This window comes from Adiantum capillus-veneris, chromosome 3 (assembly GCF_014529385.1).
Source record: "Adiantum capillus-veneris isolate H3 chromosome 3, ASM1452938v2, whole genome shotgun sequence".
Classification (NCBI taxonomy): Eukaryota; Viridiplantae; Streptophyta; class Polypodiopsida; order Polypodiales; family Pteridaceae; genus Adiantum; species Adiantum capillus-veneris.
Window position 1 is genome coordinate 149,075,632 of NC_140933.1, and position 27,784 is coordinate 149,103,415.

A 27,784-nucleotide genomic window follows, 5' to 3' on the forward strand; every position below is an offset into this window, starting at 1 on the left:
TTCAGTTACATGGCTTTAGTATGGATCCGCTACCCCCATTTCAGTACTCTCTGGATGCACCCTCCATATCTCCCTAACTAGGGCAGAGATAACCAAGCTCATCAAACAGGACTTGATTCAGTTGGATACGAGGAGGACATGTATAGAGCTTACACATGAGTTGGGTACGAAGATGGCTTTCTATAGAGAGCATCTTCTCCAGCTTACGGAGGATGGTTTTGTGATCATACCAAGATACATGGATACTCATTTATCCCACGGGATACGATGTGCTATTGGTTAGATACGCACATCCTCACGTCAGCTAGAGATCGAGACAGGCAGATTTAGAGGAGTACCCGCTGAGTCCAGGATTTCTCAGGTGTGCCAGATAGAGCCTCAGACAAAGCTACACTACATATGTCACTACCCAGTATACTATCAGATACGAGGCCGCTTTCACTGTCTATTCAAAAAGATTTTTGGACCACTTTCTAGAGTCATGAGATACCAGGATCAGAGATGCCTCGGATTATACTTACTGGAGATTCGCAAACACAGAGAGGATCTCTTGAAGAGGGGCACAATGAGAGAGATCGAGCAACAGCGGCACATTACAGATTTCTTTCAGTCACAAACAGAGGAGTTCAAGCATGCCTCGGATTATACTTATTGGAGATTCGCGAACACAGAGAGGATCTCTCTGGCAAGCTTCTTGGAGAAGGTGCAGAGACTGGAGTACTATCTTGTACTGTGTTGATGCAATATAAAGAAATACCGAAAGGGGCGCCAAGGTTTGGGGCCAATACTCTCTAGGGTGGAATTCCGCCACTCCATGTCGCGTGTTGTCTCTCTCTCTCAGTTCAGTTGTTATTGAAGTGCTAAAAGTCTGTTCAGTCTGTTCTTTTCTATCGGCACATGATGCCCGCCTTGTGACAGAGACCTCTACCGCCAGCTGCGTACAGAGCGGATTTTTGGAGAGACCCCTGATTGAGAGGCCAGATGCCAGATAAAGAAACTCACACGCCGAAAGCGGCCAGCTTTCGAGGAGGCACAGGAGCTAGAGGTATATCACCTATTCATGAGCATGGACAATGCCACAGCATGGCGCACCCTCCAGGAGGCACGATCGACTACCCCCATAGAGGATCCACAAGTATGGCACGACTACATAGGGAAACTCTTTGAGGTGCCGAACGAGCCTCTGATTCCACAGCCTCCCGGGCTCGACCCACGCGCTCCTCCTTCACAACGGAGATGGTCAAGAAGACCATCCACCGACTACAACGGGCCATTCATCAATCCATACAAGTTTAGAGAGTGAGCACCTCATTTATGCAGCCGCCACGATAGCCCCGTTGATTGCACATGCATTCAATCGGGATATATGGGAGGGCTTCCCAGAGGAGTGGACTAGACACACTATTGTGTCGATCCACAAGACTGCGATACTTTGGACCCAGGGAGTTATAGGACTATTATGATCAACCATACAATGGCCAAGCTATATGGGACACTTCTTGAGGATGAGCTTAGTTCTTACGGAGGGGCAGAGGGCCTACAGGCTCCTTGCCAGCCACGGTTCAGGCAAGCATTTTCTACTATTGACCACATCTTCGTTCTGAGCTGCCTCATTCATGGGACAAAGGTGCGGAAGAAGAGGCTTTATTGCTGCCTTGTGGATTTCCGCAAAGCGTTTGACACAGTCCCACGGGAGAGGCTCTTTAGACGACTCCAAAGTTTGCGGATACCTTCGACGATGATATGGGCCATCTACGCTCTCTATGAGAGACTAAGAGGGAGAGTTCATTGCCCAAGCAGTATGTCAGGATCTTTTGCTAGCACCATTGGTGTTAAGCAAGGATGCCCCTCTCCCCAACCCTCTTCGCACTCTACATAGACGAGATCTCCGACTACATCCTACGAGCAAGAGGGGTTGGAAATCTTTATAAAAGGAGTAACCTTTAAAAGAACCGACCAATACTTGTCAACATAAGTGGTGACTTTCTCATGTTCTCTCTGGGCGAGCCAATCCCATTCCTTCTAGATGTCCTTCTCGAAATCTCGTGGAAGGGATTGTTCATAGAATTCATCTTTGAACTGAGTCCACGTTTTAGCTTGAGAGCCTTCCAGAATCTTGGCTAACCACCAATTGCTTGCCGTCTCCTTGAGATGCATCCCAACATGATGCAACTTGGATTTTTTTGTGAAGTGCTCATTAGCGAAAGCAACTTCAAACTGCCTGATAAACGACGGTGCTTTAGAGATATCTCTCCGTCCAATATAGCTGTCAAACTTGACATCCTTGTCGCCATATTTGAAAATCCTCATGCGGCGATGAGACTTGCGACCATCCTTCTTGAAATTGGGCTTTTCTTTAGTTTTACGTAGGTTAGTAGTAGTAGTGTCTTCTTTCTTCTTGGGAGAAGATTTAGATACTATATGAGAAGTGGAAGTAATAAATCACGAGAGTAAGATGGAGAAGAGATAGAGATATCCTTGCTTTCATCCAATAGAGAGAGTTCCTTGTCCCGGCCTTTCTTCTTTGTAGGCCGTTTGTTCCGATCCGAAGATCCCTTGTGCGTATCGGCACCATCCTCAGCATGTTCCTCCTGCAGTTTTGTACCACATGCACTATTTTCCTCATGCCCACTGGCATCTGTTCCTTGCGTGTTCTTAAGTCCGTCCAAAGTCTTCTGGACAACTGGCAACATTAGAAGTTGTTGCAATTCCGCAAGCTGAGCTCGCACTTGGTGAAGTTCCTCTTCAGTGCTTCTCCCTTGGCCCGACATGGTTATTCCCGTTTCTCCCCGAAACGTCCTTCTTTGCAGAGAAAGAGAGAAATCCGAGCTTTGATACCACTGTCACAAATTGGAGCGCATACAAATAATCAACAAGCTGAAAATAAATAAACTTTCAACTAAAAGAGTCGAGGGAGAAGATCGACACAGTATTTGGGACCAAAAGATGGGTTGGTCCCCCTCCCCCCCACCCCCCCCCACCCCACCCCTTTAAAGAGAATCTTTATTAATGAGAATCTTTTTACAAGCACAAGAACCGGAGTGACCCCTCCGTTCTAGATCTTCCGACTCGATGGTCAATTTCCTTCCCGTGCGGGAATTTCCCGAGCGATGAGCTCTCAAATCTGTTTCCATCTCTTCCCAAAGCGTGGAGCTCTACATACCATTCCGGATTCCGTTCCCGGAATCTTTGAGCATAGGCCGAGGCCTCATTGCTCATTCTCCGTGATGGAGTACCTGCAAAAGCACAAACACAAAACAAGAATGCAAATCGCGAATTCACAATTGCTTCCTGTTGCTCCAAGTGCAGGAAATGAAACCTCGCGCACTGCCTTCGCTCGATCACTTGCAGGTTCCCTCCGATACTTCTCCTTGTTGCTAGCGCTGGAATTTCTGTGTAGCTGAGAGAGAGCGTGTTGCTTTTATAGGCTCCCTAGCCAGGGAAGGAATAGCCCGTCTTTCTGCAGAATAGCGAGGCCATATGGCACTGGGAATAGCCGGAGGGGAGAGAGAGAGAGGCCTTGCAGCAGATTTGGAAAGAGGAGAGAGAGTAAGCGCTGGCTGTTTTTGCAGCCGTAGGAGGATGCGCTGGTGTTTTTTTAAATAAATTCTTGCTTTAGTTTAAGAGAGCAGCTCACTTATTAAGTGGGCAGCCGGTCACTTACCTAAAAAGAATGTGAACCTGAACAAAACTCCATAAAACTCAGTGAGCTGAAAATTGATGCTATGCAATCACACTCCATGCGTCCCCGGGTGCAATTCTCAGGCATAGATGAAATGCAAAAACAGATTTCTTGCGGGAAAGCGTCTGCTTTTCCCGGAAAACACTTCAAATATTTCGCTTTTTAGAAAAAACTTCTCAGAACCCAGCCTTATTCTTGTGCTTGCGTCTTTACGCGTATTCGTTTTTCCAATTCGGGTTTCCTGCCAGATCAACGGAATATTCCCTTTTCGATGCTCCCATCACACATCATGTGATGCATCAAGAATATCCGTTTCCCGGTCTCTCCTACCAAACTAACCGTAAAACCCCTTCGCGAGAAAATAAGAAAAAATGAAAATAAGTAAATAGTCCATTTAGCAACAATTTGAACTTGATTGGTTTTGTTTGGGTATTGCCTGAACGTTTTTGATATTGATTGAACTTATTTGGATCTTGTTGGTTGTTTGATCTTGTTTAGACAATATGGAAAATTGGAATCTTTTAAGACCAGCTCTAAGGGGATTAAAAACTGGGATCTATAAGGACCGCCGTGATGGAGGGACCTATAAGGACAAACATCCATCTTGCTCTTCTTTCAAGAATCACTGGACAATGTCCAACATATGTAGCTAGATGCCTGCAGCGAAATGCTTGAAAGTTAACCCCAAATTGCAGATGACACTGCGCTGTTTACTCTCCAAATTCGATTGAAGATCCTCCCACAAAGTATGTGCTACGGGGAGAGAAAACACCCAAGATACATGAAACGATTTAACCTGCTAGTAAACTGAATGAGCATTCAAAAGTTGGATAAAAAAGAGAGGATAACTATCAGGCATACTTGCTATGCCGTCATACTGTTCTGTCTTGAAACTTACCTATGTTGCCAAAAAAACAGATTCTCTCTAGACTTGGCAAGGTATAATCATGTGATAGGGATATTCTTGCTTTACCAATACAGCTGACCAGCACTGCAGTCTTTGACAATATTATCTAGGGAAGAGTAGAGTTCAACTTATATTTCTGCGATCAAAGCCTACTTTTTCACCTTAAATTTTAAATAACCTACAGATAACTACCGAAAAATTCTCATGATTGAAATTCGGTAGCCTAGTTCCCAACGGGAAGTCCATCACTTCTTATGGTGAAGTCTAGAAATTAGGCTTGGCTTCTGCCTTTCGCCCACGTCCACATAGGCACTTAGCTAAGTTAGAGTCCTTACCACCTAAACCGCAGTCTGCTACAGTTTGCAATTTATGCAACAGATGAAATTATTCAAAATAATAGTATTAAGCTGACACAGAACCTAGCATTATCTTATTTGTTGTATGACTGTGAGCAACACTTCCTCACAAAACTGCTCCACTCACCGAAGAAGTACTCTCCCCCTCCATCTTACCTCGGGCACTATAAATATTTCCCTGCCTGTTTCCCTGCCATAACCTTACTCTTCTTTTGACAGAGCTTCCCAATGCTCAATAAATTCCTACAAATCCCCATATTGGATAGATTATAAAAAATTACCTCATCCAGTAGCACTAAAGAGTCCTTAGTGGATAGCTTTTTTATGTCCTGCATCAGAATGAAAGGTTTACATAGCGCCAAAGTTAACTTCTCTCCTAAGTGAAATGCTTCAAGCAACACCACAAGGGAGGTCTACGAGTGCATTCAACATCATTAAAGGTGTCGAAGTGACTCCGGTATTACGTTGATTCTCCGTAAATGGCCAGAAAATGTAGATAAAGACTGGAACAAAGATTGTTCATCTCCAATATCAGCAAAGACAGCATCAAACCAAGGCAGGAATGCTGGTTCCTTTGCAAGAACATACAAACCTGCAACCCGAACTGGCATGAGTTATATTATAAGAATGACACACCAGGGACAAGCCTGCAGGCTGCCGAGATATAAGTTCAGCCTCTCAAGACCTGATTTTGCCATTAAAGCAGTCAATCCCAATGTCTTCATTGCTGCAGTCTTGCCTCCCGTATTAGGGCCTGTTATCGTCACAACTCTTGTATTCCAAGCAACACTGATGTCAATGGATACTGGCGGCAAAAGTTCCATTGATGCTTCCTGCCACAAAAGTAGAGATATAGTGGATTTTAGATAAAAGACACTTTGTTCTGTTAAAAAAGGGTACTCACCTTTTGTCTTGTACGAATTCTTGCTCTCTGAAGATGTAAATGCTCTTTGTACTGATGTAAGAGCAAAGGATGATAAGCATGCCTAAGTTGTAAAGATAATCCTTGCCCAGGTTTTGGACTCTTGGTCTCAACTTGGGCACCTGTGAAAGCAGGCATTGAGCCTTCATACATTAAGCTGAACTTTGCACGTGCAACAACCTGAGGAAAAAAACAATGGTGTCTAATTTTGTTCCTTGCAAAGCCTTGAGCAACAAAATCAACCAAGACAATTCATGAAAGTTCACATTGCTTTAGGATAGAATGCTGAACATACTTTATAGAAAATTGTTCTCACCACATCAAGTTGAATTACAGCTTCTAATAAGGAAGTTAAGCTTTCCACAAGTGACAGCAACTGCACACCATCATCATCCACTAACAAAGAAAATAAAAAATTTTGCAACATTCAAACGCTAGTATTCAACTCCTGGATGTTATTTAGAGCTTCAACCTTCTTTGTTAAAACCCGTAAGGCTTCATATTCGGCTTTGGAAACAGCTGCCCTTGCTTCGCCAAGTTTATCATTCAATGAGACAAGGACCACTGGCTCAATGTAACTGGTAGACCCACCGCTGCAGCATACCAAGACAGAGTCATCAACCACATCACAATCCACGACATTCACAACAAGTTGTCGCACTGATTGCTTTTAAAATGGGAACTCTGCTCGATGATGTTAGTAAATTTTTCTCTGGCACAAACTAGACCAATAAACTAGACCAATAGATGCTGCTAAAGAGTCCTCAACCATCTAATTTACCAATGACCTATATAATATAGCGTTGACTGACAGAATTGGTTTATCACATCCCATGATACCAGAGATATTTTATGATGGTTCTGACAAAAATAGGCGAGCATAACCATGCAATTTTTAAATTTGTGTTCTTTTATAGACTATCAAACGCTTTCACCAATAATGTGACCCATCTAAAATTTGTGCATCCAAATCCATCAACGGATGCTTTTGAGAACAACCTCTAGGGAATGAAATAGCCTTTTGATAGATGAAAAAACAGGCAGTCCAGATGTACCTTTTCAAAAGTAGACCTGGAAAAGTTCTCTGGTACTCATTAGAGACTGCAATGCAATATCTTCCATCGACTTCCTGTAAGCCTAAAACGCTTTCACTGAAGAATATAAATTCAAACAAGAAAGGCAGATTGAGACATAAGGCTCAAAAACTTGAAATACCTGAGTGCTTGCACCAACTTCCTGTTCCCTTAGCATGCCTTTAACAAGTTCTTGGACCTAAAATGTCTTTCCATGTACAAATTAATGTCTTGAAAAAATGTCCATAAAGTATCAATTTGAAAACTACCTAGGATTCTTAACTATTACTTCGATTGCAAGTTAAATGGAAAGAAAAGTAAACCCTCAGCACAAACCAGACTGATCAAACTTTCAAAGTTAAATGACCAATTGTTGACCTTAGTTTCAAGCATGCGATATTGAACACGAGCTCGTTGCAGTTCTGGACTCTGTCAACAAACCCCAAGACACCGTCACCATTCCACAGTAGTACAGAAAGAACTTAAGCTCCACTGAGAAGCCAATCAGACCCAGAGAGGGAAAACCTAGATGCAATATGAACTAGCTTTGAAATTCAAGTCAAATTTAAACATCTCAAACATCAGACCATACATACAGCGCCATCCTTAACATTTCCATCCTCGTCCACAGTCTTTGAAATTGCTTTTGCAACTTCTTGTTGAACACCCATGGTGCAGATCTGTCAAAACATCAGAGGTATAACTAAAAACATCCATGCATCAAACATTGCATCAATTATTGATAAAATTTACCGTATCAAGAAACACCCTGAGGACATTTTCCGATCTTACATTTTGCTCCATGCTTGTTTTTAAATCATGTTGTATAGTTTCAGTAAATTGCAGTAACATAGCAATTGCTGCAGCCTCTTGACCATTTATAACAAAGCCCTTTTGTAGTCGGAGCAGACAAGAGTCCATCTATTGAAAGGAAATAAAACAATGCCCTTCTTTAGCAGATTACAAAACATCTCATGGACAATGTTTATAGACGATACATCGTGAACAGCTCATGGTCACAACAAGGGTCAAGAACATGTGGTGCGCTCTCATCACCTATGAGCTCAATTTTCTTGGCATTACACTTGGACGTACTAACTTGTGCAGCCCCACCGGATACACTACCCCCAGGCCATCCTCCTCAGAAGCGACCTCATTACCTTTTTGTCACTGCAAACAGCAGCCTGGCAGCCATTTACCATCTGTTAAGCTGCTCATTTGCTACCCTTGCCTCTCTATGAAATTACCCAGTCACACCCTCATTGGGACATCCTTCTTGATCAAGCCATCCAGCTTGACCACTCACGACGCTCGAGGATGCGAGGATATTCACGAGGTCTACATCTAAGGCTACGGACCATTGTCGAGCGACATCGAGCATGGACCCCAGAGAGCTGACTATGGAAGACATTGAGGCCATACTGCAGAGACCCATGAGAGTTCATGGGATGATCACAATTGTATACTTTCTCCATTGTACACCTCATTAGCCCTCATATGATTGTACCCCTTCACATATGTTTTGAGGTCTTGTAATATGTGATGATGATGGCCCTGTTGATAATGGCGATGATGTTCAGGATGTAGGGTAGGCTTACATACCTACCCACTCTAGGTACCCTCATTTATTTTTTATTTTTATGTTCCCAAGACATTGTACTAGAATTACACATGGATGTAACCTTTTGGTCCCATGCGTCATTTTGCCATTCTAAAGACATTAAATATAACATTTCATCTCTCTCTCTCTCTCTCTCTCTCTCTCTCTCTCTCTCTCTCTCTCTCTCTCTCTCCAGCTTACGGAAGATGGTTTTGTGACGAGACCCAGATACATGGATACCCACTTGTCTCATGGGATACGATGTGCTATTGGCCAGCTACGCACATCTTCTCACCAGCTGCGGATTGAGACTGGGAGATACAGCGGAGTACTAGCAGAGGCCAGGACATGCCCCTTGTGTGACATGGAACCTAAGACAGAGCTGCATTATACATGCCGCTGCCCTGTCTACTACGAGATACGAGGCCGCTTCCATTGCTTGTTCAGAGAGGGTTTTGGACCACTCTCAAGAGTCATGGGATACGAAGATCACAGATGCCTGGGTTTGTTCTTGCTCGAGCTGCGCAAACACAGAGATAGCTTGATGCATGGCGAGGCTAGCCAGTCTCAAAGACGGATCACAGACTTCTTCATAGCAGACACGGGCCAGGCGCAAGAGCCACCCCCACAGCAGAGCTTCCCCTCGTCTCACACCAGAGGCACACTGATCGACCGAACGATTGAACTGGGGAAATCCAGGCACCCACGACTGCGGAGGACTACACAGCATCGACAGAGGCTACGTCAGAAGATTCGGAGCATGCTGGCCAGGCATGCACGACACCCGGTCAGACTACTAACCATGGAGAAAATTGATGAGATTCGCCAACGACCGATGCTAGATCTCTTGTGATTCAGCTATCCCAACAAGCCGTCGATTTTTGCTTAGTTTTTGCTTAGTTCACATCGAGCAATCTAGGATCCCATAGTATACATCTTTGTTTTGTACTGTTGTTATGTTATTTTGTTACTCTGACTTTGTATCAGATCCACCACCTTGTAACTTTATGGTCTCATAGGTCACTATGGCCTTTTGAAGACGTTAATATAACATTTCATTTCATTTCATTTCTCTCTCTACATATATATACACACACACACACATACAGTCATGAGATACAAGGATCAGAGGTGTCTCGGATTGTTCCAGCTAGAGCTGCGCAGACTTAGGGAGAGCTTGCTGAGAACATAGGAAGAAAGACAGTCTCAGAGCCAAATCACAGATTTCTTAACACCAGCCAGAGGAGAGCCAATGGAGCAGTCATTACTGTGGATCTCTGAGCCTACTCATACTAGAGGTACACTACTTGACCAAGCCACTGAACTTGGCAGATCCAGACGCCCACGACCTCGGGGGGTCTCCCACTACCGACCAAGGCTGCAACAAAAGATACAGATCACTCTAGATCGACATGCAAGACGCTTAACCAGAGTACTAACCGTGGAGGAGGTCGATGAGATCCGACAGCGACCAATGAGAGATTTCATTTGAACTTACAAGCCGGTCCCCCCCTGTTTCCTTTTTCCTTAGTGTTTTAGCGTTAGTTCTTTGTAACTTAGTAATTTCCGTACTCAGACACGGTATCAGATTCACCAATTGTAACTTTCTTTTTGGTCTCATAGGTCATTTTGGCCTTTTGAAGACGTTAATATAACATTTCATCTATCTCTCTCTCTCTCTCTCTCTCTCTCTCTCTCTCTCTCTCTCTCTCTCTCTCTCTCTCTCTCTCGTACAGTTGTATGCATCCATTCTTGAGCAGCAGTTGAGTAATTGGGTAGAGGGTGAGGGTCTACGAGCAAAGGGCCAAGCCACTTTCAGGAGGGGTTTCTCCACTCTTGATTGTATTCTGACACTCAGAGCCATCATTGAGGAGGGCACGTCACATGGCAAACGGATTTATTGTAGCTTTGTGGATCTCCGCAAAGCATTTGACATGGTACCGAGAGCTTGATTGATGCGCAGATTGCAGGAGATGGGGGTGCACATAGTGTTGATTTGGGGGATTGTGACTCTATATAGGTCAGTGATGGGACAAATACGCACTCCGGAGGGGATATCTGATTTAGTTCACTCTACCATTGGGGTGAAATAGGGTTGCCCAATTTCTCCTACTCTATTTGGTATACCTTCATAAGTTCAGAATAGTCTGAACTCACGAATTATAAGAGGGAATAAAGCACTCATAAAACTATAAAAGCAAGGGACACAAGAAAACAAAACAAAAACAAAAACAAACAAACTAAATCACTTTGTTTAACTAGATAAAACAAAACATTATTAACTTAAAAATGTTTAAAAAGGCATGTGTAAAATAAGTTGACGCAACGTATTTGGCTTAAAACAAGTACTCAACTTTAAGCAAAAAAAGGATAAGACATCTTAAAAACTTAATCTTAGAAATCAAACTTCACACAACAACTTCTAACGAAACACATTCTTAAGTCCTCAGGTAAGCTAAATACGAAATCGAAAAATGAATACTACTACAAACCTACGAAGAGCAAAAAACCAAACTTGACAATATGTGATCTCAACTTCGCTGCTTGTCCAAACAGGAAGAATAAGATTATCACCTTTATCATGCATAGCTTGGACAACAGCTATGACATCCCTACTCACGTCGTCAGTGCCCAAAAGTAGGTGCAGGTTTATATAGAGGTCATTCATGCTTTGAACGTACTCTACAAAACCAACGAGCTGAGTTTCTCCTACTCTATTTGGTATGTATGTTGATGAGGTGTCTGATTACATTGACAGAGGGTGATCGAGGTGCCCAGCTGGCAGGGACGTGGATCCCATTGTTGTTATATGCTGATGATATTGTGTTGATCTCTAACTCACCAGAGGGCATGCAACGACAGTTGGATGCATTACACAAATTTGCAGAGGATAGTGGATTGTCTGTAAACCTTGGTAAAACCAAGGTTATGGTGTTTAACGCCACACCACAATGGATCAGGAGATCAGCACCGACTTTCACATATGGTCAAGAGATTGTAGAGTATACAGATGCATACACTTACCTTGGGGTTGTCTTCACTGGGCCGAGGTTTTCTTTGGGGAGAGCAGCATAGACAAGACTGACTAGAGCTTTTGCGGTCTTGGGAGGCTTGGAGAGGATGTGTTCGCAGGTTCAGTTTCAAGAACCTCGGACAAAGTTATGGCTCTTTGATACCTTAGTAGCCTCAGTGTTGTATGGGGTGTAGACATGGGGACCTTCTATAGGCCAAGATGGTTGGAGACGTATGGAGAGGCCCTTGGTATCTATGATCTCTCGACTGATCGGAGCCAAGGCCTCCGCACCCCACTCTATCATTCGAGCAGAGCTAGCTGCCCCTCCTGTGGAGATTGAGGCGCTTACCAGATCAGTCTCTTTTGTGCACAGCTTTTGGGATACTACTAGAGACAGATATACTAGACTGGCCCTTGAGTCTTCCAGACGGTTAGCTCTTCAGGGGGACACTTCATGCTGGTATGCACAGATGACACCATGGTCTCAGACACATGGTTTCACCAAAAACAGGCTACCCCCTTTTCAGTACTCTCTTCAGGCACCCTCGCTATCTCTTACTTACTAGACTCATTTGTCAAGACCTGATCCAACTGGATACCAGGAGGACATGGATAGAGCCGCCACAGGAGTTGGGCACGAAGATGGCTTTCTACACAGAGCATCTTCTCCACCTCACAGGAGATGGGTTTGTGATTCGACCCAGCTACATGGACACATATATGTCTCATGGTTTGCGGTGTGCTATTGGTCAGACACATCCTCACATCAGCTCGAGATTGAGACTGGTAGATTTCGAGGGATACCAGCAGACAGTAGGATATGCCGCTTATGCCAGTTAGAGCCAGAGACAGAGCTACATTACATATGTCATTGCACAGTGTACTATGAGATACAGAGCCGTTTCACTCCTTATTCAGAGAGGGTTTCGGTCCTTTCTCTAGGGTCATGAGTTATGAGGATCAAAGATGTCTTGGGCTATATCTACTTGAGTTACACAGATATAGAGACACTTTACTGGGGAGAGATAGAGAGAGACGGTCCCAAAGACAGATTACAGATTTCTTTTCACTAGATATGGGACAGCCTGAGGAACAGTCATCATTGCAGAGCTCGGCCCACACTCATTCGACCATTACTGGCACTCTCATCGACCGAGCACTGGAGCTACGGAGATCTAGATGGCCACGATTGAGGAGAGGGGCTACATAGCATCGACGGAGACTACAGCAGAGGATTCGAGCCATACTCTCTCGATATCCAGAGTGCAGATGAGGATGGATTCTAGTAGTAGTATCTAGTTCTTTTGTAACACATTGGTCTCATAGGTCATTTTGGCCTTTTGAAGACGTTCACATTTCATTTCTCTCTCTTGCTCTCTCATAACAGGTCTTGAGTTCAACTCTCCTCGTCGACTAGATCTTTAAGGTCTCTTGGAATAGTTTCCTACGATGTTAAAACTCTCTCCTTCTTCTTCTTCTTCTTCTTTTTCTTCTTCTTCTTCTTCTTCTTCTTCTTCTTCTTCTCATATGCCTGGTGCACAGAGATTAGGGTTCGCGTATATGCTTGCTACGCAGAAGTCTGTTGTGCAGAGATTAGGGTTCGCATATATGCCTGCTACGTAGAAGCCTGCTGCACAAAGATTAGAGTTTCGCGAAAACAGGTGCAGGATGCAGCAGGGCCCTCAACTCGTCTCTCTCTCTCTCTCTCTCTCTCTCTCTCTCTCTCTCTCTCTCTCTCTCTCTCTCTCTCTCTCTCTCTCTCTCTCTCAGGAGTGTGCAGGGAGAATCTGAACAGCTCGCAGGTAGAGAATTTGGGCAACACGCAAGGAGAAATCTGACCGGCATGCAAGGTTTTGCGCAACACGAGACAGCACGCAAGGAGATTCTACCTATGCGTTAGGGTTTCAGGCAGTAAGAGGTAGCGCGCATGGATTCTGCCTATGCGTAGGGTTTCAGCCAATAGAAGACAGCGCGTATGGAGATTCTCTCTCTTTCTGTTGATACTCCTACGCGCTGGTGAGCAACACAGAAGAAATCCTTTAACGTTGGAGAACTCAAGGAAGATAACGCTACTGCAAGCAAGGCCAAAGAGCATTTTTAATTAATTTTTAGTGCTAAGGCATATGAGAAGGTTTTCTTGAAGGCATCGCTGGCCTCTGTTGACTTCTACACGGGCTGTTATGATGGAGGTCATGAGCGCTTCACAAGTCTGCAAGTCCCGTATGCAAGCAACCTTCATGCGTACAAACAAGCATGGATAGAAGTCGCTAAGAAAGGGAAAGAGAAAGAAACCACATCAATCTTTTACTCCTACAATCATCAACATGACTTTGGAAGAAGAGCAGCAAAGGAAGACTAGAGCTTTGCATGTACGAGTAACCGGTCTAAAAGAACGCGATGATGTGGAAGAAGAAGTCAAAGAACTTCTCCGCATGATTGGTAGTGAGGCTACTCATACAAAGGCATGGAGGGTAGGGAAGAAGTCACAAGGAAATGGGGAGACTTCAAAGGAAAGAGCTCTAATCATGCGTTTCCCATCCATGGAGGTAAAGAAGGACTTCTTCAAGAAGCTCCTACACTAAAGAAAACGGGCATATTCCTTGGTGATGACCTCATACTCTCACAACTTGGTCATATGAGTTACGCCCGTGAGTTATGCCCGAGATAATAACAACTCGAGAAAAAGTGAAAGTGGCCTTCTACAGGGATGGACGAGTGGTCATTCTAGAGAAGCGCCCTGCATGACGGTGCGAGACCTGTGGGACCACACTCAGAGTGGCTACATGGAATTGTAATGGATCTTTGCGCCTTGATGTAGGGCCTTTGAGGATAGTTTCACAAGGAGGGACATCATTTTCTACACTGAGACGCATCAAACCCCGGGGCAGTCCATGCCACATGTAAGTGGATAATGATGGGAGACAACTTGCAGACAGGAGACTCAATCAGAGCACAGAGGACGAGGTTCAAGAGGAGTGGTAGTCTTATTCATGGAGGAGTTACAACCTCTGATACATATAGCCCGGAGGGATGAGCATGCTAGGTATATGTGGGTGAGACTGAAGGAAGAGACAGGCAGATACCTGTACATCGCTATTTGCTATTTCCCTCTTAGTACGTCAGTCTATGCATCGCCTTCAGGACAGTCCCCCTTCTCTATTTTGGATGATGATATATGGGAGTTTCCCAAGGATGGTGACATTATTATCTTGGGGGATTTCAATGCTAAGAATACCCATCACGAGACAGTATTCTATGATACCTCAGAGGAGTTGATGCGGGAGCTTGACATAACAGAAATGGGCATGTCTAGATTATCACAGGATGAGGAGCACACTAAGTATGGCAGATACTTGATTGATATGGCGACTGCACATGGATTGGCCATTTTGAATGGCCTACAAGATTCCCTGCAATAGGTGGTTTTACATGCTTTCCACATCGGCATGGCGTTAGTACAGTGCATTATGTTATGGACTCATTCCTTCCTTTCAAGATTTCTAGGACGGTTGGGGTAGCAATCGATCATGCTATCTTGTCTTTCACTCTAGCGTTCCAGTTAAGCACAGCTCCATTGGGAGAGGTCTCCACACATACTCCGTATACCGTCACGAGGGAGACGGATCTAGTGTACACTGATGAGATATACAGGCAACTATGCACTCAGGACCCAGGACTGTCACTAGATGAGCTCACCCAGATTCTGACAGAGACTCCATGATACAACATCAGAGGCATACCCCCACAGCCAGCCTACACACAAACGATCTGGGAGCATGCCTCAAAACAGTTGGTATGATGAGGAGTGTAGAGAGACGAGGATCGGATTACAGAGAGAGGTGCTCATGGGTACTACTACACATAGACGATCACGGATTATCTTTCGCCGCCTAGTGCGACGAAAGAAGAGGGCTTACCTATCTCAGTTAGAGTGTGATAATGTATCAGCTGTTTATGAGTCAGGACTCTAGTGAGGCATGGAGGCTTTTCCATGAACACTCTCCACTGCCAGTCATCACTTCCACAAAGACATGGGGAGAATATGCTACATCTCTCTGAACAGCATCGGGGCAGCCACCTTTGCCTGGCCCTCCAAAGGCATGCCCAGAGACATATACTTTCTTTACTGCTCAGAGGGTAAGGAAAGCCATTGACAGGATGAAGACAAGAAGAGCACAGGATCATGATGGTCTGGTAGCAGAGCACTTCATTCATGCCAGAGATATGCTTGCAGAGCCTCTTTCTATGATGTTTAATAGAGCCATGTATGAGGGTTTTCCTGAAACCTGGAGTATGTCCACGATTGTGCCTATTTCAAGTCGGGAGATCTTATGCTTCCCGGGAATAACCGCACCACCATGGTTGGTCACACTCTCTCGCTAGGCTATATGCATCAATTCTTGAGCATGGGTTGAGTAGATGGACAAAGAGAGAGGGCATACGGGCAACACGACAAGCAAGGTTCAGGAGAGGTTTCTCCACTCTTGATCATATTTTGGCGCTCAGAGCCATTATTGAGGAGGGTAGACACCATCGCAGGAGGATTTATTGTAGCTTTGTGGATTTCCGCAAAGCCGTTGATACAGTGCCACGAGCCAGACTCATACACAGATTGTAGGACATGAGGGTGCCCACAGAGCTGATTTGGGGGATTTTAGCTTTGTACAGGACAATGGTAGGGAAGGTACGCACTACTCAGGGCATGTCGACGTGGTTCACTCCACCATTAGGTGAAGCAAGGTTGTCCCGTATCTCTGACTCTCTTTGGGATATATGTAGATGAGTTTTCAGATTATGTACAGACAAAGGGTGATAGAGGTGCTCAGTTGGTAGGGACGTGGATCCTGTTGCTATTATATGATGATGATATTGTGTTGATCTCAGATTCTCCAGAGGGGAGGCAACGTCATTTGGATGCATTGCATGTATTTGCATAGGACAGTGGATTGTCTCTGAACCTTGGTAAGACCAATGTAAAGGTGTTTTAACACTACGGCACAGTGGGTAAGGAGGTCCGCCCCCACCTTTACATATGGTCGAGAAATTGTGGAGTATGCAGATGCATATACTTATCTTGGGGCGGTTTTCAATGGTCGAGTATTTGCCCTGAGGCGTGCAGCAAATACGAGATTGACCAGAGCTTATGCAGCATTGGGGAGACTTGAGAGGATGTGTTCGCAGGTCCAGTTCCAGGAACCTCGGACAAAGCTTTGGCTCTTTGACACTTTGATGACTTCAGCCATGTTGTACGGAGTGGAGATATGGGGCCCCTCAATTCATCATCATGGTAGAGCTGGCAATAGGGATGGATGGAGATGTATGGAGAGGCCCTTGGTGTCTATGATTTCTCGGATGATTAGGGCCAAGGCCTCAGTACCACATGACATTGTTAGGGCAGAGCTCGTTGCTCCTCCATTCGTAGTGGAGGCACTCACTCGATAAATTTCATTTATACATAGCACTTGACCTCTCACTAGAGACAGATATGCTCAATTAGCACTAGGCATTGCAAGGAGATAGATCATGTTGGTATGCAGAGATGGTATCTTGGTTTCAGTTACATGGCTTTAGTATGGATCGGCTACCCCCATTTCAATACTCTCAGGTGCACCTTCCATCTCCCTCACTAGGGCAGAGATAACCAAGCTCATCAGACAGGACTTGATTCAGTTGGATACAAGGAGGACATGAGTTGGGTACTCTCTCTCTCTCTCTCTCTCTCTCTCTCTCTCTCTCTCTCTCTCTCTCTCTCTCTCTCTCTCTCTCTCTCTCTCTCTCTCTCTCTCTATATATATATATATATATATATATATATATATATATTTGTTATTATTTTTTTTAATTTATTTATTTATTTATTTATATATATAGAATGAAAGTAGAGCTTTGATCCTTTTGCATAACATAAAAATCGAACATCCGTCCATATATAGAAAAACCCAGAAATATGTACAATGAGATCATGGGGATTTTTTCCATAACAAACCGCGGGATCCATCTAGGGATCAAGATACTTTAATCAGCTGATGAAATGAAACTATCTGGATAGTGATCAAGTCTACACAAATCTGCCCAAAGCTCTCTCTCTCTCTCTCTCTCTCTCTCTCTCTCTCTCTCTCTCTCTCTCTCTCTCTCTCTCTCTCTCATTTTTACCCAACCATCCCTCTTCCTCTTGCTAGCGCTCCCCGTCTTGCCGTGTAGACACCCTACATGTGGTGCTATTGCCTACAGGTTGTTCCCATGCTAGGAGGCCGTTCACGATATGAGCTTGAGTACGAGGATATCTATCACGATAGATCAGAGATTCAATGACTATCCGGTCACGAGAGGAGGTTTGCTTGCGGTTGCAAACAAGACCATCATTCGATTCACCCTTTTCCGCGACAACTTGGACATGGTATCAGAGCCACTGCGTGCTCTCGAATCAGATTGATGACTTATGCGAGTTTTTGGTGCTGAATTTCCGCGAACGAAAGAGGCTATTTGCTGTTTCTCTTGCGTTTTTCTCTCATTTGGGGCTGATTTCGGCTATAGTGCGGAGGTTTGAAGATTTTCTTCCTTCTACCTCGACCAAGCCTCGTCACATGCCCAAGTTCTTTAACACCATGGAGAGGAGTCATAGTTCTGACATGAATTTGGTACGTGATGATGAAGTACAAAATGAGAGTGCGACCGGTAGTGGTAGAGAACCACCTGTCAACGAGGAGTGGGGAGATTGGTCCCAATTCTACTCGGCCTAGGTGATCAACCAATTAGGATGCCTACCCTCCCTACCTTTCCCTGGGATCGGCAATTGAATGGCGAGCACTATGCCATTTGGAAAGAGACCATGTTGGCGGTCTTCGACTCTTACGAGGTTGGAGGCTTTGTTTCAAGCAACTTTCAAAAGCAAAAGGACCCTGCGGGAGCAAAGCTATGGAAGCATGTCAATGCTCAAATCCGGTCTTTCATTATCCTCAACAGTACACCATCAGTCATCAGTCAAATCCGATTGATGAAAGACGTGAAGTTGATTTGGGATCGGCTTTCTTTACTATACGATCGAGTTTCTCCAATAAAGCGGATAGCCCTCGAGGTGCAGTTGAGGACCCTGGATACGAAGAACTCTTCCATGCAGGAGCTTCAACAAGAGATACTTCATATGGGAAAGCTTATCATTTCAAAGGACATGGCATCCTACTTTTGGCCCAATTACCTCCTCGGTATACCAATTTGTATTCTTCGTTGATTACGAGTGGCCGGCTGAATACTCTCTTGGGACAAGATTGTTCCAATGGTGTTGGATCAAGAGGAGTGGTTAAATAAGAGGAAGAAATCAAGCTCCGAAGCCTTGAACGATTCTTCCAACAACAACAAGAAGCAGAAGGGAAGCAACAATACCAAGGAAAAGAAGAGTGATGCTGACACGGAAGTCTTGAAGGCGGAAACACATTGCGATAATTGTGGAAAAAAGGCCATTATTGGCGGAAGTGTCCAAAGCAGTTGAAGATGCTTCGACTTCTTCGGTGGCAATGGTGCAGTCACCCGCCTTTATTCATTTGGAGATTCTACCCTCAAAGGATTCTCCACCAGGGACATCGGAGGGTGCATCGACTCTTGCAGTATGAGATGATCGTGATTGGATTCTCGATAGTGGTGCGACACCTTCCAAGGATCTTTTATCCAACATGCCGCGACATTGTGGTGCCATGTTTATTGGCGACAAATCTGAAATTCCTATTCACAGCAAGGATCCATGGAGTAGATTCCCGACGACAGAGAAGGTATGCATACCTCCAAGGCGCTTTATGCTCTGAAGTTGGGATTTCATACTATGCCTATGCATGAGGCATGCAAGCTTGGCATGGAGGTGATTTTTACAGAGGATGCGGTGTAACAAACTGCTGACGTGTCAAAGCCTAAATAATGGAGCCAACTTACAGATGTGGCCGAGGGGCCTAAACTATCACAAAGTGATGACGTGGCTGCCCGAGAGCAAAAACCCTAACCCTAATTTTTGCGAGAAACCATAACTGCTGAAAACCTAATTCTAAAAACCCTAACCCTGAAACCTGCAAACCCTAATTCTAGAAACCCTGACCCTAAAACATGTAAACCCTAATTCTGCTAATAGAAACCCTAAAACTGTAGAAACCCTAACCCTAATCCTAAGGGCAGCAGAAAGATTTCCACGTTTTGCGCTGGCTGATGACGTGGCAAGTTGTACGGATTTCCGTGATTTACGTTGGCAGCTTTTTGGCTTTGCTTTAAGACCAAAAGCTTTTGAGTTTTAAAGGCTTTTTACTGTAACTACTTTTCAAGCCAAGGGCCTTCAAATATGAGGCTAGGGCTCATTCTCTGGCATGCTTCCTGAAGAAGGTGCAGAGTCTGGAGTACCGGCTTGTACTTTGATGATGCAATATAAAGAAATACCGAAAGGGGTGCCAAGGTTTGGGGCCAATACTCTCTGGGGTGGAATTCGCCACTCCGTGTCGCGTGTCGTCTCTCTCTTTCAGTTCAGTTGTTATTGAAGTGCTAAAAGCCTGTTCAGTCTGTTCTTTTCTATTGGCACGTGGTGCCCACCTTGTGACACGCGGTATCTCTTCGAGATCATGAATCCGGCAAGGAGGTCAAAGGGGGCTCGGTGGAGAACTGACTCTACAAGCTCCATGCTCTTTCTTCAACAACACGGATATCCACAGGTGATCTTTGGCATTTCACATTTGATCGTTTGAACAATGATGCTTTTTGGCTTGCTTTTCCTCAACACATGCTTAGTAAGCATGGCAAATGCATTACTTGCATTCGTAGGAAACAACATCAAGAATCTATTCAAAGGCTTGCTACAAGCCGCGCCATTGCCGTTTTGGAGTTTTTTTGTTTTGTTTTCGGAGTCGGGTAGGGCACGCCTGGCCGCTCTCCTCATACACCAAAAAAGTGCACAAGAACAACCAGGACTATGCACCCAGAATCCGAAGGCAGACGCTTTTGTCACTAGTTTCCTCTGGACTACGAGAGGCCAGAATTATCTACACTCTTAGAGCCATGACTTCCCTTGAGAGACCCATTTCATCAACTTGATTTGGGTGTGACAGCGACCAAGTACCTCTGTTCAGAGGCCCAGGTACTGCGGGACTTGCTTCGGTCTTCCCTTTGGAGTTGCCTCCTCTAGGTAACTTATCGCTCACCTCACTAAACTGCCTTTGTAACCCGACGGTTTTCCCCTAGGAAACGCCATACCCGCTTGAAAGGGCGTCGGCTCACACGTGGCGTCCGCTGAGGTTGGTGATGTCTCCCTTTTGCACCTCCGTTTTGGAGTTGGTTCACACCGACCTTTGTGGAGCTATGCAAACGACTCCTCTCAGCAAGGCTCTCTATTTCATGTTGCTGGTGGACGATTTCAGCCACTTTACTTAGGTATATTTTCTACACTGCACGTATGAGGCATTTGGCCTCTTCAAAAATTGGCGTTCTCTTGTGGAGAAGAAAAGCAATCAAGTGTTGAAGACTATTCAATCGGACAAAGGTGGGTACTTTACCTCCAAAACATTCATTCAATTTTGTGCAGACAATGGCATCAAACGAGAGCTTGCAATTACCGGATCCCCTTCAGAGAATGGAGTTGAGGAGCAGAAGAATGGAACGGTGGAAAAAATGGCACAGACCATGCTTGAGCATCGAGACTTGCCAAAGTCTTTATGGACGGAGGCAGTTGCGACGGCAGGAAGTTCATACCATAAACCGATCTCTAACCTCTTTGATTCCAGGCAAAACCCCATCCGAAGCTTATTTTGGGAAGAAGCCCATTTTTGGATCTTTGGGAGCAATGCATATGTCCATGCACCGAAGAAGCACAGCAGGAAGTTTGACCCCAAGTTCAGGAGAATGTTTTTTGTCGGTTACAATTCTCTTTCTGAGGGATATCGACTTTATGATCAAGAGAAGAAGGATGTTGTACTAAGCCTTGATGTTGTCTTCAACAAATTTTTACCTTCAAAGGGGTCTTCCGCTCCTAAGTCTTCCACGACGACCCCTGATTTGCTGATACTTGGAGACCCAGATTATGTGTTTCCTCTTGTTGAACCCTCTTCTCCAACCCCTATCCCTCAAGCTACATAGGAGGATGCACCCATTTTAGATGATGCAGATGACAGTGGTTCCTATCATGGTGCAGAATTAGAGCCAGATATACCACTAGCTCCTCCCCCGGGGAGCAAGTCAGACAAGTTACCAAAGTGGTTGTTGGAGACCTTGTGAGACGCAGCTACTTCAGATTTTCCACCAGATTGGCGCGAAGCCAATACTAAACGACAATCTCAGCGACTTCGATTTGCTGAGAGGGATGGGACTTTATTGATGTCAACAGTGATCAAGGACAGAGATCCTCTAAGAGTTGAGGAGGCGCTTTCACAATGGAAGTGGAAGTTAGCCATGCAGAAAGAACTTGATTCCATCAAGTAAAAAACACTTGCGAGTTGGTTCCGCGGCCTGCCAAGCGGAAGGTGATTCAAGTCACATGGCAAGTACAAATCTGATGGTTCTTTGGAGAAGCACAAGGCAAGGCTTGTTGCCAAGGGCTTCTCTCAGAGATAGGGTGTGGACTATGACCAGACCTTTGCACCGACTGGGAGGATGGCGACCATGGGGATGGTTTTTGCCCTTGCTACCTTTTTCAGGTGGCCAGTGTTACAGATGGATGTTGTCTCTGCTTTTCTCAATGGTGACTTAGAGGAGGAGGTGTATGTGGAAGCAACCTCTAGGGTTCGAGGATCCAGATTTCAGAGACATAGTTTGTAGATTGCTAAAGGCTCTCTATGGCTTGAAGCAAGCCCTTTGAGCGTGGTACCAGAAGATATGACTCTTTCTTTCTACAACACTCCTTTCAACGATCTTCTGCACACCCAGGTTTTTACATTTACCGTGAGGGAGGATTGGTGATACTTATTATTCTTTATGTGGATGATCTTATGATTACAGGTAGCCATGTTGAGCACATCCACAGTACTATGGAGACCTTGACTAAGGAGTTTGAAACGACACATCTCAGCTTGCTTCACTATTGCAAACATAGGGGGCATCTCTCAATTTCATAAGCGCTACATCTAGGAGTTATGACTGAGTGCAAACCTATCTCAATCACTATGGTTCCCAATCAGAAGTTGTCACAGTATGAACTCTTAGATGTAGCAGATGCTACAAAGTATTGAAAACTGGTCAATTCTCATATTTGGGTTCTCAACACCCGGTTTTATGTCAGTTTTCCCATGGGACTTCTCAGCTCTTTCACGTCGAGACCCGCAAGTCACATTTGGAGCAGGCTCTCCGGACTCTACGGTATTTAAAGGCGACCAAGTCATTAGGCATTCACAATGCAACTGGAGGTATAGAGTCCAAGAGCATTTTACGAGGATGGCCTGATTCAGATTGGGGTGGAGATCCAAATGGACAACGGTCGACTATAGGTTACACCTTTTCTTTTGGCTCAGGCGCAGTTTCATGGAGCCGTAAGAAACAACCTACAATTGCCTTATCTTCCACAGAGACACAGTACAGGGCTGTCTGCAGTGCTACAAGTGAGTCAAAGTGGTTATGGAGGCTACTTTTGGAGATGGGATTTCCCTAGCAGACGATCGTCATATACTCTCACAACCAGGTTTGTATAGCCATTGAGAGGAATCTGGTGTTCCGTGCCCGAACCAAGCATATAGAGATAGAGTACCATTTTGTTTGAGAATAGACCAAGGATGGCTCTATTCGACTAGAGTACAATCGACGTCGGATAATCGTGATGATATCTTCAACAAACCTCTTCCACAGGCGACATTATCCTCTCATGCCAGCTTCCTTGGACTTGTTTCCCATCCACAAACTGAGAGGGGGTGTTAGAGTTTAGATTCCTATCAGATGTGGCTCCAGTATCTCTTGCTATTTTGTGGCTATGCCTGGCTGTATTTGAGGTAGACATACCTTTCTCGGTGCTGCACTCCACAGTGTTGCTCACCCGATAGGCCGGTATGAGGCTGGAACCCCATTCCTAGGGTTTCCCAGGGACAGAGTCTCAAGTCTTCTGCAATTGTCCTACAAATATGTGTGTCAGGTCACTTTTAGTGAGTTTAGATATTAGTATTTTTAGCCAGTTTTAGGATTGTGGTGTTTTCGAGACAGGTAGGGCAATTCTACAAATTCCCTATATATGCACATCTCCCCCTTGTACTTTTGGCATGTTGTGAAGTGAAGAGTTCTAGCTATTTGGGGCACTCTCTCTTACTAGCGTTTTGTTGTGTATTGCCCATATTCACTATCTAGCGTTTTTGTTCATCACCATCTCTCTCTCTCTCTCTCTCTCTCTCTCTCTCTCTCTCTCTCTCTCTCTCTCTCTCTCTCTCTCTCTCTCGTTTTGACCCAGCGATCCCTCTTCCTCTTGCTAGCCCTCCCCTTTCTTTCCGTGTAGACACTCTACACGTGGTGCTATTGGCTGCAGGTTGTTCCCGTGTCCATACGATGGGTGGTTTGCGCTAGGAGCTTGAGTGCGAGGAGATTTATCACGATAGATCCGAGATCTATGGGCTGCCTAGCCTCGAGAAGAGGTCTGCTCCCACTTGCACACAAGATCTTCACCCTTTTCCGTTGCACCTTTGACATTTAGGCCCCTCAGCAAGGAAACTCAATCAAGTTAGCTTAAAAATCCGAGGATCATTCTGAGGGTCAATCCGAAGGGTCGTTCCAAGAATCAATCAATGTTTCTCATTCCACAGATGATTGCATATGTAAATGCAAGACATAAAAGAGGAGAAAAAATATGGGATCGGATGGAAACACAAAGATAACTACAATCTCCAAAACTCTGCAACACTTTATCACTTCCAACGAGGGATCGGATGGAAACACAAAGATAATTACAATCTGCAAAACTCTGCAGCACTTCATCACTTCAAAATAACTAGAATAATTGAGAGAGAGAGAGAGAGAGAGAGAGAGAGAGAGAGAGAGAGAGAGAGAATCCACATGACACAAAGTAGCAGAGTTCCACTCTCAGACGGCAATGGCCCCAAAGACCAATGCCCCTTTCCGTATTTCTTCATTTTTCCTTCCTAAGATACAACTTCCCGAGGGTCCAACTCTCCGAGACTCTATGTATAGGTGTTGCAAAAGAGTAGCCCTCAAGATCTTAAAAACAGAACAAGGGATGCTCAAAAGCAACACCCCAAAATCTTCGTCCAAAGCATTAAGTACCAAAAGGATTTGCTTTATTTATGATGCAGGCCCCTCGGCCAAGGTTCTCTAAGTTGGTTCAGTTAGGATTTTTAATCCTAACCCACTGTGTCTTTTAGGCCTCTCGGCCGCTCTTAAGTAACTTGATAGATTTTTGCTAGGGTTTAGGCCCCTTAGCAAGGATCTGCAAAGCTCAATCAAGTTAGCTCAAAAATCCGAGGGTCGTTCTGAGGGTCAATTGCGAGGGTCATTCTGAGGGTCAATCAGTGTTTCTCATGTCACAGATGATTACATATGCAAATATAGCACATAATAGAGGAGAGAAAATCTATGCGAGGCATAAAGGACATTCGCTCCGACAAAGAGATTGGCATGAACCACCTTTCGAAGGAGAGAGAGAGAGAGAGAGAGTTTGTAACTAGCCAAACAAACGCACTGATCATATGCATCCATGACCTTGACGTAGAAACAGTAACCCTAAAACCCGTCACAAACGATGTAGCTAAAACCACAAAGTCTAGTGTTGTGTATCTGTTTGATGTAAAGCATCCGCTATAAAAATCTCCTGTAGCTGGCAATAGCCTAGAAATCCATGAGTCTCTCTTGTCCAAAAAGAGTCATGTAAAACCAGTACATTGAATCTCATCATGGGAGCTCTCTCTTAACCGAGTAAAATGTGACATGTTCGTGACAACTGTAGGAAAAATATGTCGACACATAGTGGCCCACTCCCCAAAGAGACATATGAAGATCGCCATGGACCAACCACAAACAATTGCACAAGAAAGATATCACATAATGGGACATCTCCTAGTGATGCAAACCCTGTTGAATTGTCAAAATCCTTGGAAAATTGAGAACACTCACCCCTCTTGCTCCCCCTCTATAGCACATTGGAACCAAGCGTATAATATTGTACGTATTCAGTACGTAAGGTACACAGTCCTGTGTACATTGAGGTGTAAGGTACGTAGCAATACACACTATTGGACCTTGGTAAAAAAACTCTTTAAAAATAGAAAACAAATAGAAATTTCACAAGAGAAGCCTACATATATGTAAACTATCACTCTATATGGCTAAATGAAAAAGCCTATTGGTCCATGATACGAACATAGGACACAGTACCAGATTTCAGTGATAGCATGGCAGACTGTTTATATGTATGATGATCTCAATTTTCATTGTTCCATATAATAACCTTAGAAGCAACATAGCACTATAAGAGACAATGTACATCATATATGAGTGAAGATCCAAAGATTGACTAATGATTATCAGAATACTGCAAATACAAAACTCAGTATCAGAATCATCTCGGCATCGAAAGTTCATATCAATCATGCCCAAGGTCTGATGCCAACTACAAAAGCTTATAAACCAGCACGCTGCAAATGTCAAAGGTTAAAACTACTACATAGCATGAATAATATTGGAAAAAAAACCAACGGAGTCTGTACTCAAGACAGTCTCTCCCAAGACAACTAGTCTAGAACTCATCATCGGATGAAGATGAGCTCTCTGCAGAGGAGGGAATCTCTTCGTGTGTCAAAACATTGCCCTCATCGACGTACTCAGGCTCCACCATCGTAGACACCTATGGCTACTCTTCAATATCTTGAAGATCCTCCTCCCCAATAGAGTGAATGAGCATTGCGATGAACAACCTTGTTTGCACGGTCATGTGCTTTAACTCTGCAAATGCTCTCACGTTGTGCACTATCTTGATTTGGAACTCCCACTTGGATTGGAATGTTGTATGCCCGTGCTCGTGATCTCGTGACACGCCGATCCACACTCTCCAACTCTCTATGAAGGAGACAAAGAATCTCCTCCTACTCATCTCTCATCTACCACTCAATGTCCTCTGTGGTGGGATCAAGCACCATCTTCACATGTGTGGAATCTAACTACTCATAGACAAAACAACCAAACCTCTGTTACAAAGAGTTCAATCCTGGAGTAAAAACAAAGAGTTAACACTAAACAAGATCATAGATTACCTTGGTAGGCTCACACAAGCTTCGTGTTGGCTCTATAGTAAACCAACCTCTCTAATTGTGCAATGCTCAGTTGATAGCATATGTTGGTGTGGATCAATGTCTAAGCACTCCAGTTGCGCTCACAAGCACCCGCAGAGCAATCCTTCAACTGGGAAATTATAATCGTTGTGAAATTGCATATCAAACAAATTGCAGGCTACGAAATTGAAAGCTCTCAAAGTGGCAATGGTTTAGGGTTTAGTATTTACCTACGAAAGTAGACATAATGCAAGATCTGTGAGCTTTGTAAGACCCTAACTACCATAGCTCTGCCACCAAGTGGAAGGAAACTTGGTGGCCTCCTCTCACTCCAACCATTTGAAATGATGATGTACCCAAACTGTTTCCATCCTACCTTCACTCGAACCAAAGCCCTGTCAATCAAAGCCTTCTGCTCATCCAGTATCATCGTGCGCATTTTCTTGTAATCTAAGCTAGTCCACGTATTTGTGGGACCAACCTCGGCAATAGACTTCACCATCCTTTTCCACAGGTCAATCATCAATACATTGAAGGAGATGTTGCACTCAATAAGAGTGCGAGCAATCTCCATCTCCACCACCTTTTGTCGCTCCTTGATTAAAGATTGAGTATGCACATGCAAAGGCAAGGTGGTCTGCCGAGGCCATGTGACATCCTCCGTTTCATTAACATCCTCTAAAAATGCATACTTATCGTCCTGCATGACACGAGCCCTCTTGCTGCTAGTATGAGCCTATGCACTAGGCTCACTACTTCCTACCAATTGATCCTATGTGCCCGTGTCCCCAAGGTCTTCGAGAAGGGCATCATGCAGAGTGTCTTGCGTAGAGTGTTCTCCTCTACCTATGTTTTCTCCTGCCACTGCCAGGAATTTATTTGCAATCAGCTAATCTTTCACAATAGGAGGCACCTTCTTGCATGCTCCACAATTGGCAGTACAACTTATTCCCGTCAAGTGTCTGACGACACGAGTGGCAGTGCTCGTTTTCTCCATCCCACAGCATTTGCATTTCCAT

The 27,784-nt window shown here is 44.5% G+C and overlaps 1 protein-coding gene across 8 annotated transcripts in view; it reads right to left on the minus strand.

The window, feature by feature from the left end:
* LOC147461918 (DNA mismatch repair protein MutS, type 2) overlaps positions 1 to 27,784 on the minus strand; it is a 164,118-nt gene that overhangs the window by 66,133 nt on the left and 70,201 nt on the right. For 7 of the 8 annotated variants that reach the window (XR_015187659.1, XR_015187658.1, XM_086509389.1 and 4 more), the window contains exons 3-13: positions 7,694 to 7,861; positions 7,537 to 7,620; positions 7,319 to 7,369; positions 7,083 to 7,139; positions 6,923 to 6,996; positions 6,340 to 6,460; positions 6,163 to 6,243; positions 5,850 to 6,047; positions 5,631 to 5,778; positions 5,410 to 5,537; positions 5,227 to 5,274 (exon numbers count right to left, since the gene is read on the minus strand). Coding sequence is in view for 6 of the 8 variants with exons in the window: in XM_086509389.1 (XP_086365515.1) it covers positions 5,227 to 5,274; positions 5,410 to 5,537; positions 5,631 to 5,778; positions 5,850 to 6,047; positions 6,163 to 6,243; positions 6,340 to 6,460; positions 6,923 to 6,996; positions 7,083 to 7,139; positions 7,319 to 7,369; positions 7,537 to 7,620; positions 7,694 to 7,861 (1,158 nt within the window). In the remaining 2 variants the exon portion in view is untranslated. The remainder of the gene's footprint in view (positions 1 to 5,226; positions 5,275 to 5,409; positions 5,538 to 5,630; positions 5,779 to 5,849; positions 6,048 to 6,162; positions 6,244 to 6,339; positions 6,461 to 6,922; positions 6,997 to 7,082; positions 7,140 to 7,318; positions 7,370 to 7,536; positions 7,621 to 7,693; positions 7,862 to 27,784) is intronic. The other variant, XM_086509388.1, reaches the window with a different exon arrangement.